The sequence below is a fragment of the Ctenocephalides felis genome, unplaced genomic scaffold, assembly GCF_003426905.1.
Source record: "Ctenocephalides felis isolate EL2017-DRISC unplaced genomic scaffold, ASM342690v1 CF-g0.4_SCAFFOLD_03570, whole genome shotgun sequence".
NCBI classification, from domain to species: Eukaryota; Metazoa; Arthropoda; class Insecta; order Siphonaptera; family Pulicidae; genus Ctenocephalides; species Ctenocephalides felis.
The window spans coordinates 8694069-8709518 of record NW_020539724.1 but is presented as its reverse complement, the minus strand read 5'-3'; the positions used below and the strand labels follow the sequence as shown (position 1 = coordinate 8709518).

Sequence of the window (15450 nt, the reverse complement as noted above, 5' to 3'; positions counted from 1 at the left end):
TGCATTTTCTTGTAGCTTCTAGAATCTAGAATAATCATATTATGTTCCTCGCCGCGTAACCGAAGCATTTCTTAGTAATAGAAACCCTGATTGAATCCGGCGGACGGACATTGGCAACCCTATCAGGCCTCGTGGTGGTGCCGGCGGTGTATTGATCACAAAACGAACTCGTCGCGAAGTGCTTTAACATCTGTGTTTAAATCAGGGATCGAAAACCTTAAATGGTAATTGAGATAGGGAAATATTTGAGTTTCGTGAATTTGATATTCAAACTTATAAGGGTAAATTTAAAATGTAAGTCAGTATATGTATGTCATAAAAAATGCATATGCAGTATGAACTTTATTATTACGTTTTATCTACTTGCTTTGAAAATTACACTGAAGACTTATTTTTTTAAGGGGCTGTCTTTTAAAATGGGATTACATTAAAATAGTTAATTGTGCAAAAATTCTACGCAGAGTCCACTTGAATTGTAATATTTATATTAAGGGATCGTTCAAGTATTACGTAAGCAGATTTATTACAATTATTTACCCCCCCCCCCCTCCCCTTTGTCAGCAAAAGTAAGCACAAGTTCTTACCCAAAATAAGCAAATCAATAAACACCCCCCCCCCGTCCCCTTTAGTGCTTACGTAATACTTGAACGGCCCCTAAATTGGAATGCGGATTATGAGGTAGAAATTTGATAAAAAAGGACTAATATACACCTAAGTCTGTTTTACACGGTCTTTTTGTACACGGTTTTGATATAACACGGTTTGAAAATTGAATATTTTTAAATTTTTTGCACGAATTTATTCCATTTAGCACGATTTGAAATTTATGTACCTAAATTTTTTTTGTCAAATTAAATTTTGCGAAGTATGTTCATATCACAAAAAGTATTTATGAAAGAAAAAGTCTGAAACCATCGATAGTATCGATAGTGTGCGAACACTAGCTTAAAGATTTAAGTGAATTCCCCTTTAGCGCGTACAAACAATTTTTACTGGTCAAAGCAAATGTGAATAGCACTAATTTAATTCTTGTTCTTAAAAATTCTTGTTTTTCACCAATTTTAATAGGTTTTAGAGATTAGGAACAAATCACCTATTTTTGTATAAGATCAATGTCTTTTTTTACACGTTTTTTTTTTTTACACGGATTCTTCTGGAACCAATCTCCGTGTAAAAACAGACTTAGGTGTACTTGAAAATGTTTTTTTCTATATAGCAAACGAAATTCGTTCAAACTTAAATGTTTGGTCTGGGTATGTCGGATTCAATACCGACTGGAACACGTAAGGCATTACTTTATGGGGGGAGGATATAGAATACTATGATGCTCTCTCTCAGTTATTTTTTCCACCTAATTGGTGCAATTCTCTCTCGTTTGAAAATAATGTGTGCTAATAGACATTTGTAAAACCGATAAAATTAGACTTACAACAGAAAAATAATACTTGTACACGAAGAAAAGTGATTCATTTTTTTTTTTACAAAATATTAATATTTTATTAGTCATGGGACTTTCTGAATTATAAAGCATACATCTTTAATTCTATATTGAATGTATAAAATATATACATATATATTTTATGGAAATTGTTAGAAAAGATTGCATTGATCTCTTCTATCTCTTTTGAGTGGGATCTGTAAAAGTTGCAGTTTACTCTTGCAAATATAACATCTGACCTTGCTCAAATAATGTATTCTTCAACTCTCTGTCTATTCACACATCTACAGTGGTTTTCAAGACATATTCTGTGGATGCGAACAACCTTTTGCGTTTGTCTCATAGCTCTTGCATCTTACCCTGCGACTCCATCCCTTACGCAAGTGGGGGTGGTTAGTAGCGCCTGTTGATCCCACGTGACCTGCTGACCTGGAAGTACGTTTCTTACACTATTTCGTTTCGTATTGTAGTGGTTTCGTAGATTCGATAATAATTTGTAATAATAATCATTGATAGTATTTGTATTTTTTATTTATTTATGAGTTTATATATAAGAGATACACATTATATGAATCCTTTAGATCTGCAGTAGTAGTATTTTTTCATATTTCTTGCAATTCTTGAAAATATATAAACATTTTTATTGATAATAATTTTAATAACCATTAATGAATATAATTATAATATTGACAATTATAAATAATCTTAGGGTTTGGGGTCGTCCATTTATCACGAGTGGCTTAAAAGTGAGGGAGAGATTTGACACAAAATAACGAAATATCACATGGAGGGTATAGTAATATATCACATGAACTTATTTTTCACCTGAATTTAAAAAAAAAACAAAATTTTTCAAAAATATCCAAAAATTTTATTGGTTTCTCCAGGTACTAAAAATACACGTGATGTTGGCTGGGGGAGGTGCGGTAATTATCAGCAGGGATTCTGAAAATCCTTAAAAATTGGTCACCTTTAACTTTGTACTTTCAAGTTTTTTTCTGAATTTTTGTTTCCACCAAATAAGCAACACTCAATACGAATTTTTTATCATATGTTTGAATTTTATTAATTTATTAATTCTACGATTTAATACATCATCCCAATTAGTGATAAATGTTAAAATTTTCAGTCACTCCTCTTTTCTATTTATATCTAAAATATAACTTACGTAATTTACATCCTTTATGTTTAATTCAAATAACATTTGCGAATTTATTCGAGCAACACGTATCTCTATTCTCTAATAGTACATTTTTAATGATCTGTAAAGCAAAAGCATTGGGACTAATCGTATAATATAACTAGAGTAAGCGAGCCAAGGACAAATTCGAGCGTGTTTCTTTAAGCAGCTGTTGTTTATAAATACGAGCCCGCGTAATGTACACAACTCTCTGGGTTATCAATGATCATAATATCTGTGCACGGTGTGATATGATAGCATTATACACGGATAATTTTTGATAATTCCGAGAATAATTTTTTAAAAATATAATAATTGATGTCTAGAGGCATCTTTTAACTTGCTTGAGAAGTAAGCCACTTTCATCAGATTTTCAAAATGTTATCCACATTTTCATATCTATATAGTTATGTCAGTAAAAGGAACGACTTGTAACGGATAACACATAATGCTAATTTAGATTTCCATATTTTAGATTTTAAATTATTACACACTGATGATGGGACAAACCTGGTCTCGAAACGTTTGTAAAATTATTATTTAATAAATTAGTGCAAACAAGAGTGTTGTTTGTTCATATTTCTAAATTAATATATGGATATGTATATATAGTATATCTCGTGTCATGATATTCGTCGCAATACTCTTCCAATACGGTTTGATCGATTTTGATAAAATTTCATAACATTTAGTATGAATGAGAATCGGTCAATAGCTGTTCTTGAGACCCTTAAGATTTTTTTTATTTTTTGGACCAAATTTTTCTACTGTATTTTTTTATAATTTTGAAATTTGAATCACATACACTCTTAAATTTTCACCTTTCTACCACAAACCCCGATTTTGTAATAGTCATGTTAGTAATCGAATAATTTTTTATACTGCTTTCAGTCAAGGAATGTTTTTGATATAATTTTAGTTTTAAGAGTTTTTTGAGTTTATGGAAAAGCTTAAATTTTATTTTAATTTAAAGTAAAAAAGCTTTTGATAGGAATCTAGGTATCATACAAACGTATGGCAAAGCCAGAAATTTTTCCAGTTTTTGAAATCTCACTCGATTCTCAGGAATATTTATATGTAGCATGCGTTGCAGTGGGTGAACCATTAATTTAAAATAAGTTAAACATTTATTTAATTTGTGTTAGCCGCCCCTGGAAATATTTTTTATGGCTGAACAACGTTTGCCTGGACAGCTAGAGTCTATATAAAAAAAATGGAATTATTGCTTCATATTATGGCAAATTGATATATCAACGATATTGTAATATTTGTAATTTCATATTTTATTATTATGAGATCCTTCTTATTACATTAATTTACTTTTATTTATATGAATTTCATCTTGAATAACTTTCTTTTCTATTTTCTAGAAACTCAAAATGGTTGCTGGGAGAGCGGGCTGTCCTATGAATGTCGATCATTGCTTTTCAAGGCGCTCCATAATCTAATTGAACGGTATTTATTTATAAATTATAAATCTAACTTCATTTCATTAAAAATTTCATTATATTCAATTTCTGCTTTACTTATGTTTCAGATGTCTTCTCTCAAGGGATTTTGTACGCTTAGGAAAATGGTTTGTTCAACCTTATTCAAGTTCCGAACGTCAACTAGGAAAAAGGTGATTATGAAAAAAATATATAAAAATATTTCCTGCTTTCTGTTGATGATCAATTGGAATGCACATAATAATTAAATATTATAATGTTATAAGTTTTGTATCCATTTTCCAATTACAGTAATATTTTTAATGAAAGAATTGGATCTGGAATACCTCTATCCGATCCAAACCGGCGCATGTTGTTATTGTGCTGACCTTCAAGCGTAATTAACGCTATATGCTTGGGTAGCGTATCAATAGACATTGTCATGATAATATTTTAAATGAGTATACTAGAACTAGCTAGTCAGCTTCATTCAGGATTGATTTATCACTTTGATGCTGGAATGATATTTTTACATCGCAATAAACGTACATCGAGATTGTTAAATATTGATAACCGAGTAATAACATTCTGAAACTGTATACATTTTATTTAACTCAAATCAACTGAAACATTTCTCTGAAGACGACTTTGCATGAATTTTTGATTTCTTCTTCGAGAGCCTCGTTAGCTAGTTGGTTTCGTACCTGAATGCTGTCCTGGTGGTCCCTGGATCGAATCCCGGTCAGACTCAAAGCTTTCGGAAGATGCACTGAGACAAGTAGATTCAATGTACTTGTATCTCAGTCCTATCGACTTAGTGATGGATTAATTGTTGCGTTGGTTTTCCAACACGACTTTCGATCTGTTGTTAAGGTTGAGTTCTTCCAAGAATAATTGTCGAAGTTCTCTGAGCTTTGTTCGTGAGAAAAGAGCAACGCTTCGTTCATTTCGCACATTTCTTAATAGTTTTTTTTTGCAACGATTGCAACTTGTGTAATAAATATGTGATTTTAATATTCTTGTTTTTTTTCAGCACGGCACACCTTTCTTTCTCATTTGCGTTTTTCGTGCATGGTGAGAGTACTGTCTGCGCCAGCGTGGACGTTCGACAACATCCACCAGTCAGATGTCTGAAAAGGCATCACATTGTATCTTCGACACCAGATCAACCACCCAGACAAGGTTATTATTATATTTTAAAATTTTTCAAAATATAACATTAATGATAATTCTAATTACTGTTTGTTTTCGAGCAGTTATTCTGGCTCCCTTCGGAATGGCTGGAACGTTGACTGGACAAAGTGGTAGAGCAATGGATACTGCCACTTCTCGATTGCTTGAAGAATGGCGACATTTTTATCCTATCACCCCTCGTGAAAACAGTGACCCAAGCCTACCACAGGCTGTTGAAGTTAGTATTAAAAAAAACTTCACTCATTTACATGTATTTTACAAATTTATTTATATATATGCGATTTTTTAGGTTTTAGTCGGTGGCGTGAAGATGAGGTATCCATCGTGCTACGTATTAGTAACAGATATGGATGAAGCAAAATCTTCCAACAGTGGTATTACTAATTTACCCATCAATTCTAAGAATTCTGTTCAGCCAGGTATGTATATTTTTTATTTTTTTTGACGATTGAATAGTTTTTTATTGTTACATGATCTATTTTGTTTCAGCAGCAGGTCAGCCAAATCAGCCTTCCATAATGACTCCACCTCCATCACCTGTTTCGTATTGCGGGCTAGGTCCGAGTTTGACTCCTCATGGACCCCCTAGTTTGACCCTACCTCCAACGCCTGCTGTGTTCGTTCCTGAACGTGTTTGGCAAGATTGTATTATGAATCCAGAATATACGTCACAGGTTTGTAAAGTCCTAAAATATTTACAATTAATTGTAAATAGTTTAGTTTAATTGTATTGCTGGTAGTGGAGAGACATTTTCTCTATAATTTAATTTGTTCTAATATAAATTTATTTATTCAGAACCAAAGTTTGCAAGATGGAAGTAGTTTTCCAATGCAAGTGGACCAATCAAAACAATCAGAAAATTCTCAAAATAATGGTTCTAGTAATAATATGAACCTCAATAGTACCAACTCATCAAACAGTAGTTCTAATTCCTTCAATAACACCTCAACGCAGTGGGACTTCACAGACCCTACAAATAAAGTTAATTGCTCTTGTTCCAAGTAAGTAATTTTGATATTAAATTTTATTATTAGAAATGCATTTCTGTAATACTAGATAGAGTTTATATCGAAACGTTCATCAGCTTATGCAATTTGAGAAATAAAATTTAAACTATAAACTACACATGGAATAAATCTATACAATCATTATAATTTGCATCAGCTGATGTGCGATTTCTGAAAGTTGTAGGTAGTATGATTGATATTTGTTTTTGGGATTTCTTCAAAACTATCTAGTTATAACTAAAAGTAATAAAATCTGGTTAAGTGGGCATTTACAAAAGAGACTATTCGGCGATTACTATTCTTTAGAAATGCTTAATATTAGCTTAAATACTTACTAGATTTATTATGTTAATGTTGTGCCTGTACTTTTAAATCTTGGTTATATTGAATGTGTGGCTTAATCAGTTGTCCTTTTTAATATTCTTATCAGTAGAAAATTTGAGAGCTAAACTGTATAAAGATTTTAAACGTAGAACCAAGGTTTTATAGTTTGAAATTTTTAATTTTATGTAGTGTTGAGAATGAGTTGCACTCTAATATTTACTCATTTATATGTCTTTACGTAATTAATCATGATTTGATGAATGAATATTATTTTGATTTAACGACAAGATACTGTTAACTGCCAGCAGTCAGTTTATTTTTAATTACCACTAACACTAATTGGTCTATATAAATATTATTCGAATATTTTAATTTACAAATACTCGTATATAACTTTCATTGATCCCAAATGGAAATTTCATTTAATTATATTCAGCTGAGAGCTACGTTTAGTAAATAGAAAAATGCTAAGTTAATAAGCGGTTATTCTAAGATAATGATAAAAAAAAGAAAAGTGTGACAAAATACAAATGCACATCAGGTGTAGAAAGTACATTGGCGGTCGTTTAACTGGTCGGTCTAGCGGCGTCAACAAGACATCATCGTCTTCACAGCAAAACAACACGAACAACACAATTGCAAATAGCAGGTCCGGAGCAGGAACGGGCCGAGTGCCGTTTCATAGGCGATCGCCATTGCCCAAGACGGAGACGTGGCGGACCTGCATTAAGACCAAAAGCAACAGCGCGCCGAGGTTTGTTCTCATTGCGAGGGCTGTGCGAAACACGCAATACAAAATAAATAAACTAAAAAAAGTCAAAAATATTAAAATAGTATGGCGTGCGGATTGTTTTTTTAAATTCTTTTTAATACAGTTATTGTAATCTCACACTCACTCACGTGCGTTCACATTATCACAATAAACAATACATCTAAAGCTTGACTAATATTTTTGTTGCATATTTAGGTCGGATGATACGTTGTAGTAAATGGGCTTGTCCCCATTTAGTAATACTTATTTTCAGACATAAATATAATGCAACTTTTAAGCTTTTTAATGGTATTGCTAATACTATACATTATACCCTGCATACAGTCATATGTATATAATAAATATATATGTATAACTTATTATTATCCAATCATTAATGCACGCTTTTCAGTAAGTAGTCGATTTATTTTCGGATATGGTATTAAATAAAAACGGTGGATTCTTTAGTTTTCAAATTAGAAAGTCTACATGCTAGATTTTACGTACGATAAATTAATATACTAGTTGCTATTCCGCCTTAAATCTTAATATGTACATAAAAGATCATTATATATTCATTAAATTAACTATGCAAAGTTTGATAGATTGCTTCAATTACGATATCTTCTGCTGGATACTCATTATCTGCCTTCACTTACTAATATAAATATCATATTATTGTGCACTATTTCAGATCGACACACAAATATTAGTTAACGCATTTCATAAACTACAACTTATTGCATAACTAAATAATTAAAATCGCTTATATTTAGTTGTTGAATGCTATGTATAACGTGTGATATAATTGATCTCGTTTCAGGTTATTTTATATGTATTAACTAATCCATTTTCATTTTTTATATTTCTTACATCGTATTATAAATATTTAAATGTTCTCATGTTTTAAGCTAAATTAATAAGTATTTTTTCACCAATTTCCAGCATATTCCATGATCATGTTATAATGTCATTGCTTGTCGTGTGATACTTTACAGCTTTTTTCAGAGTCATGTTGGTTTTTTTCCTGATGCATTCTTATTCATTTGTATATAAACATTTCTGATTTTGGCAATCAAAAGTGGAATATGAATAATATCAATGACGAATATTGAAAAACTACTGCAATAAAATTAAAATCGCTATGGTTAGATTGAGTATTTCATTTTTGTTGCTGTACTTGCCAAATTTTGATATTTTTTTGGGATTGATTTTATTCAAGTTCCGTATTGTCATTATGTATTTTTCACAATATATGATATGATATGGTATAATAATGCTTGATAATATAGTATTCATAAATTCTTACAGACCTTCTGAAGAATCTAGTCCGTCGCAGACGCCGCCTTCATATAGTCGAGTGTCTACGCAGCAACAAAGTAATGCTAATACATCATCAGAAAATCTAGGAGTATTATCAGTCGGCAGCGCTGGTGCACCATCTCCAATGATGAATGCAAATAGCGTACCAGGAATTGCTAACCCTTCACCTCTCGATGGAAACGCAGGAGGGTCGACGCCTCGACCGCCTTCCTCCGTTCCTCCCTGCGACGCCTTAATGCCGGTGTTGTCTCCACAACCGCCGACGTCGGTTTTAGAAAAATCGAACAATACTCCGACTGGACAAAGTACTGATGCAGCAGTGGCGTCTACTCCTGAGACACATGAACAGAATGATACTAATGGTGCGCTTCTGAACGAGCCGAATGCGCAACAAAACGCCACAGGGGGACCAAAAAGCGTTTCTAGTATAGGAGGAAATTTGGTAAATATTTTGTCACACATATAATCTTTCTCTTAATTGTTCAATCACTTAAGTACAAATGTTTTGCAGCTTTCGTCACCTTATGTGGCACCTCCTGAATCTGTAGAGGTTCCCCAAGCTCCTGATGCTGCTACAACCAATGGTTTGCCAAACATGGGTATTCTAAAAAGGCCTGTTCTCGTTTCGCGGGAATATGAATCTGCACTTCATGATAATGAACATACTCTTGATATGCTGTACGATTACAGTACGATGGATGCTTGGTTAGTGTTAGCGAATATCATTATTAAATTGTTTATTTATTTATCTATTTATTAATTACATTTTCTTTTATTTTACTAGGTTAAATCATCCCGTAAAACGATTTAAACCTAGTGAAGTGAAGAAAGAAACGAAATTGGGTCGAGGAATACACTTATATGCCGGTCATACACCGGTTAGTTCGGCTCCGGATCCACCAGTAGCTATGAATATTTTGGTCAAACAAGAAATTAAACAAGAAAATATTGTAAGTATAACTTAAAGCATATTGAAGGTCAAAAAAAATACAAATGTATTAAAATTAAAATCTAAATGTATTTTCAGGAAAAGGATTGTAATAAAATAAATGCAAGAAATTTGTATACCAATGAAGGACTTCAAGTGTCTTCAAATGATCTTGATGAACTGTTTGATAATTCGGATGATGCTTCAGGAGATGAAGTGGTAGCAAGAACTTTTGATTTTTTATATCTGATTTTTATTACAATTACTCTAACTTTTATTAATGTTATATATTATTTTTTACAGCTGCAAGTTCACACGCCACCTGGTTCTAATAAATCATCTGGTTGTATTGACGATCAGAAACGTTGTTCCTCAGGAAATAATATGAATACAGGAATCGTGAGGGCCGAAGAATTATCGAAAATGTTTCCCACGCCGCCGTCGCTAGAGCACAATTTAGTTGCCAGTCCTTGCGGCGGAGCACTTACTGATTTTATGACTGATTTAGATATGCCGAAGTATAAACAAGAGATTTATCCCAATATGGGTAGCCCTCAGCAAGAGAATATAGAGGTAAATAATTTAATAAATTGAAAATAACTTTAGAGAGAATTCTTATTAAAGTAAAATGTATTTTTTATTTTTTACAGGACTGGTCATATGTATTTAAACCTCCAACTATTTGTAAATATGTGGGGTCTTCTAAGTATGCACCTCTAAATAGCTTACCTAGCCAATTACTTCCTGTAGTAACACTTCCACCAAATTGTGTTTATAAACCAAAGCCAACGTGGCAGCAAAGTAATAGTAATAACATATCTTCTTCAGATAAATCTGTTACTCCTATAAGTGCAGCATGGTAAGACTTTAATTTCTTTACTACTTACACCGGATTAAATAAATTTGTTATACATTAACTTTTCTTACAGTCATACTATGATTCCTCCTGGCCCATCATCCGCACCAAGGCCAAGTTCAGTTTCTAGTGTAAATATGGGACCAGGAATGTCACACAGGCCTGGTTTATCACCTATTTCTCCAGTTAATCATTTTCCACCTAGTCCCATGCACAATAATTTAAATATGCATATGAATCCATTTAGACCGGGTAAAAAAATATTATAAGCTTGAAAATTATATTAGTTTATTTATAAATTGATATTTCAATTGTATAACTCTTTATTTTCAGGTGGTCCATCTGTACGAACGCCCATTCCTCCACCCCCCCCTTACGAAATGCCTTCACCTGCTTCAACAGCGTCATCATATTTAAATAAAAATTTCCCTTCCGTGGAAGCAACTACACCTTGCACTTTAAGTAGGCCACCAGAAGCTAATTCACTGATGGTGAATATTCTACTTGGAGACACGGCATTGAATCTTTTTCGAGATCATAACTTTGATAGTTGTACATTATGTGTTTGTAATGCTGGACCAAAGGTAAATCATGATTTATTTTATCATTTTACTTAATTAATTCTGTTTTAATTGTTAAATATTATACATTTATATTCTTTATGAGATCCATATCATTTAGTTCAAATGTTTTTTGCTTCAGATGGTTGGAAACATACGAGGAGCGGATGCTGGAATTTATTTAGCTCCCCCTTGTAGTAATAAGACAACATTAGCACCATTACCTTCTGTTAGTCCTTTTACGAATAATGGGACTTGTGGACCACCTCCTTATGGAATGCTTGCTTCACCAGCCACTCCTCATCACACTTCTGCTGCTGCTGTTAATGGGTAAATATTAAAGTTTAGGAAAGAAGAATATTAAATTGAATTGTAACAAGTTAATTATAAAGTTGAAACTTTCAATTCAAAATTAATAATGTAAAAATTATTTCTTTAAATTTTTACATGTGATTGTCTACTCTTTCTTAGGTATGTGGATGATGATCCCATTCGATGTAGTTGCGGTTTCAGTGCTGTTGTCAACCGGAGACTGGCTCATCAAGCTGGTTTGTTCTATGAGGATGAAATGGAGATCACTGGCTTAGCTGATGACCCCAGTGAGAACAAAAAGGTTTCTCTTCTTTCAAGTTTGTTATCTAGTGCAAAGACAGAATCTAGTTTGGATCATAGTGCTATTGATGTGATCCCACATAGTGTTATGGATTTGTTACGTGATCAGTGTATTGTGATACAGAGTTCTAGTAGATCATTACATAGGGCAGCCTGTCGGTATCAAAGAGCAAATACTACGTCTATCAGTAATATGTTAAATGCTTTAGAATTTATGGATGGTAATGACTTGACTAGTTTAGCTCTGGACCAAGGGCGGCAAGCCACTTTAGATAATACAAATATATGCAAATTAGAAGATAGGACTCCAAGAATAAATAATACTGCAAGTGTGCATAGGTGGCCGTTCATACGTGCTGCAGGTCCTGATTGCAATCAGGATATTATAAGAGTGATGAACTCTTTAAGGCCTTTGTTACAAGAAGCTATACAGAAAAAATGTCCTACAAGGTTGTGGGAGGCCCCTTATACAATATCAGGCCCCTTGACATGGCGGCAGTTCCATAGACTTGCTGGACGGGGTACTGATGATATGTGCGAACCGCAACCGATTCCGTCATTAGTTGTGGGGCACGAAAAAGACTGGTTGTCATTATCACCTTATGCAATTCAATACTGGGATAAATTATTACTCGAGCCTTATTCTTATACACGTGATGTTTCTTATATTGTGATGGCACCGGATAATGATGCAGTGGTTTCAAAAGTGCGGACGTTCTTTAAAGAATTAAGCACCACTTATGAAATGTGTAAATTAGGTAGACATGTGCCGTTGAACAAAGTGTTGAAGGATGGGATTTTAAGAGTGTGCAACAATTCAAAATTACTTTCAGGGGAGCCAATTGATGATTGGTTCACAGTTTTGGGAGATTCTAAAGTAGCTGACATGCTCAAGTCCTATGCCAAGGTAAGATTATAGTATCTTTTAATAATTATTTAAGAGCTTAGTATTTTATATAAAGAGATAATAGCCCAGAGGCTTCATGGAGACCTTCAAATATTTATTTGCGGCCCACCAAGCACTTTTAAAATAGTTTTATTATTTTATATACTTTTTCCCATCAATAAATCAATTATTATGCATTCTTTTCTTGTTGCATTAATTTATGATTTTTTTTTAGTTCAGCATTTTTATTATATAATGTTTATTAGTATATATCAAGCTTTGAAAATTATTAAGTGCGGCCGCCACAAAATTTAAAATTTAAATGAGCCCGTGAGTTAAAAAGGGTGTTCATCTTTTGTGTAAGTGAAAGAATAATATTTGATGAATTTATTTTATTTATTATAATGATATAATTAAATATTGATAATTTTACTTACATTAAGCTAATTTTTTATCTATTATTATTAGGTACAAATTTTTAATACTTGGGGGTTGGACTTGCCATTTATCATTAACACTTATTCATTTCAAAATTATTTAAGTGGCAGTTGATTGGTTATTATAATCACATGTGAAACTAATATTGAAGTCTGTCAATTTTCAAATTAATTATTTATTTTTCTTGTCTTTTTGTATTAATAGGTCTGTAAACAAAATTTGATGCCTTTGCTCAATGATAAAACTTTATTGGAACCTGAATCAAATTGCACGATAAAAGACCGGCCAATGCCAAGTCCTATGCCACCACCAAGTACACCGGACCCTTCACAAGGAATTGAGAAAGCACCATCCACTCCTAAACATGACCAAGGTAATAATAATTATAAATTGAATCATTAAATTGAAAAAATATCTTTATAAACTAAGTTTTATGATATAATATAGTATCTTTCATTACAATTATTAATTAATTACATTAGTATTATGTATTTAACAGTGGTTAGTGGCATCTAAGACTCATTCCATTTTGTTTCAATTTCAGAACCTGATGCTAAAGAATCAACTTCATCAATGTCTAATAACACTGCTGATGTAGTTATAGTATCCACTCATGAAGAGGATGAAGTACTGCCACCATCTCTAATTATATATTTAGTTGAGCCTTTTACAACGGGCTCAGATAATCCAGATCTTGAAAGGCTTGCATGTTTAGCTTTGTTGAGATGTTTTTGTGCTGTTTTAGCTGGCATCCCAGAAAGTGTTCGAAATAACATATCTGTACAGGTAATAAAATGAATATATTAAACATTTTTTTTTTTTGTTATATATATATATATATATATATATATATATATATATACATATTATTAGACTTTGATATATATATATATATAAATATATATTAATAATATATATATGTATATAATAATATAATAATATAAGTATATATATATGTATATAATAATATAGTAATATAAGTAATATATATATGTCGGTCTAATAATATATATATATATATATATATATATATATATATATATATTTAAATTAAGTTATTTATTATAAAACATTTATTTTTTAGTTTTTATGTTTTCTAGAAAATATAAGTAGATGTTTTTAATTATGTATATTTTTTAATTTCAGATTATTTCACAAGATAGTATTATGGAATTGGGAAGATGTAGAGATTCCATTAAAATGTCTGATCATATGAGGTCACTTGCGCTCAGTGTATTTATGCAATGTAGGAGGCATTTAATACATACGAATAATATTAAGTCTCTAACTGGCTTTGGAACTGCTGCAAACGCGGAACTTTTTCTCAAATCTAAGGATGTAAGTATAAGAATGTATTCTTATTTAACAATATACAATAAAATAATAGTAATTTTATTATTTTATATGTTTTATAAACCTCTAAATGGGATATTTAATCTTCTTCTTCAGGAAAAGAATCGTGCCCCTTACAAACTATACACACCGCCATATATATTAGCTCCTCACAAAGAGAAAGGTGATGGTGAAGGATTCAGATTATCGACTGCAGAACAACAGTGTTCTGTTATGTATTTAAATTACTGCTTGTCAGAAGATCAGAGTTGGCTTCTGGCAGTTGCAACAGACGAGCGAGGAGAATTCCTTGAAACTATAACAATAAATATCGATGTGCCTAATAGAAAACGACGGAAAAAAGCTTCTGCCAGAAGAGTTGCTCTGGAAAAGTTGATGGATTTTATATTGGGAGTTATGTCACAAAGCACCCAGCCTTGGCGGTTAGTTGTGGGCAGGATAGGAAGGATTGGTCATGGAGAATTGAAAGGTAAAGTGCTTTTATTTTCATTGTTTTATAATTATATTAATTTAATATGTGATTTTATTTTATTGTTGCTTTTTATTTCAGGATGGAGTTGGTTGTTATCACGTAAAAATTTACTTAAAGCATCAAAGCATCTGAAGGAAATATGTGGACAATGCTCACTATTATATCAGTTTGGTGCTGTTCCCAGTATTTTAAGTGCTTGCTTAGTTTCACTCGAACCTGATTCAGTATTACGGTTGATGGCTGATCAGTTTACCCCAGACGAGAGATTTAGTCAAGCATCTGTTAACTCACCACTCTCTACACCTCAAGATGTCACATGCACACATATATTAGTGTTTCCTACAAGCGCAACAACACAGGTAAATTATAAAAAACATGAAACCAAATATAAATTTTTTTGATACAGAAACTTTATTGCATTTTTTATATTTCAGTCTTCTCAAACAACATTTCAAGAATCCCACATGAATGATATTGATGATGAATTCATGATTGAAGATATGGATGAAGAGATGACAGAGGGTCTTGATCCATCATTCAATGATATTTTCAATACTTGGCCAGAACCAGGTGCAGAAGGACTTCCTAGTCCAAGTGGAAGTCCCAAACATGAAGAGTCTGGACCAGTTAGTCCCGGCGCTATTTGTGATCATGATCAGCAGAGCATGTTTCCTGATGGATTAAATAATATGGTGAGTAT

General features: G+C 32.3%; 1 protein-coding gene across 1 annotated transcript in view; it reads left to right on the top strand.

Annotated features, from left to right (window-relative positions):
- LOC113382688 (mediator of RNA polymerase II transcription subunit 13) overlaps nucleotides 1-15450 on the top strand; it is a 99728-nt gene that overhangs the window by 83549 nt on the left and 729 nt on the right. Inside the window, exons 3-24 of the mRNA XM_026620918.1 lie at nucleotides 3989-4073; nucleotides 4156-4239; nucleotides 5079-5227; nucleotides 5302-5456; nucleotides 5529-5658; nucleotides 5729-5913; nucleotides 6036-6241; nucleotides 7113-7325; nucleotides 8634-9087; nucleotides 9157-9350; nucleotides 9430-9595; nucleotides 9673-10146; nucleotides 10224-10310; nucleotides 10789-11013; nucleotides 11132-11202; nucleotides 11464-12508; nucleotides 13130-13298; nucleotides 13470-13711; nucleotides 14072-14263; nucleotides 14375-14747; nucleotides 14829-15109; nucleotides 15185-15442. Of these exons, the coding sequence (XP_026476703.1) occupies nucleotides 3989-4073; nucleotides 4156-4239; nucleotides 5079-5227; nucleotides 5302-5456; nucleotides 5529-5658; nucleotides 5729-5913; nucleotides 6036-6241; nucleotides 7113-7325; nucleotides 8634-9087; nucleotides 9157-9350; nucleotides 9430-9595; nucleotides 9673-10146; nucleotides 10224-10310; nucleotides 10789-11013; nucleotides 11132-11202; nucleotides 11464-12508; nucleotides 13130-13298; nucleotides 13470-13711; nucleotides 14072-14263; nucleotides 14375-14747; nucleotides 14829-15109; nucleotides 15185-15442 (5438 nt within the window). The remainder of the gene's footprint in view (nucleotides 1-3988; nucleotides 4074-4155; nucleotides 4240-5078; nucleotides 5228-5301; nucleotides 5457-5528; nucleotides 5659-5728; nucleotides 5914-6035; nucleotides 6242-7112; nucleotides 7326-8633; nucleotides 9088-9156; nucleotides 9351-9429; nucleotides 9596-9672; nucleotides 10147-10223; nucleotides 10311-10788; nucleotides 11014-11131; nucleotides 11203-11463; nucleotides 12509-13129; nucleotides 13299-13469; nucleotides 13712-14071; nucleotides 14264-14374; nucleotides 14748-14828; nucleotides 15110-15184; nucleotides 15443-15450) is intronic.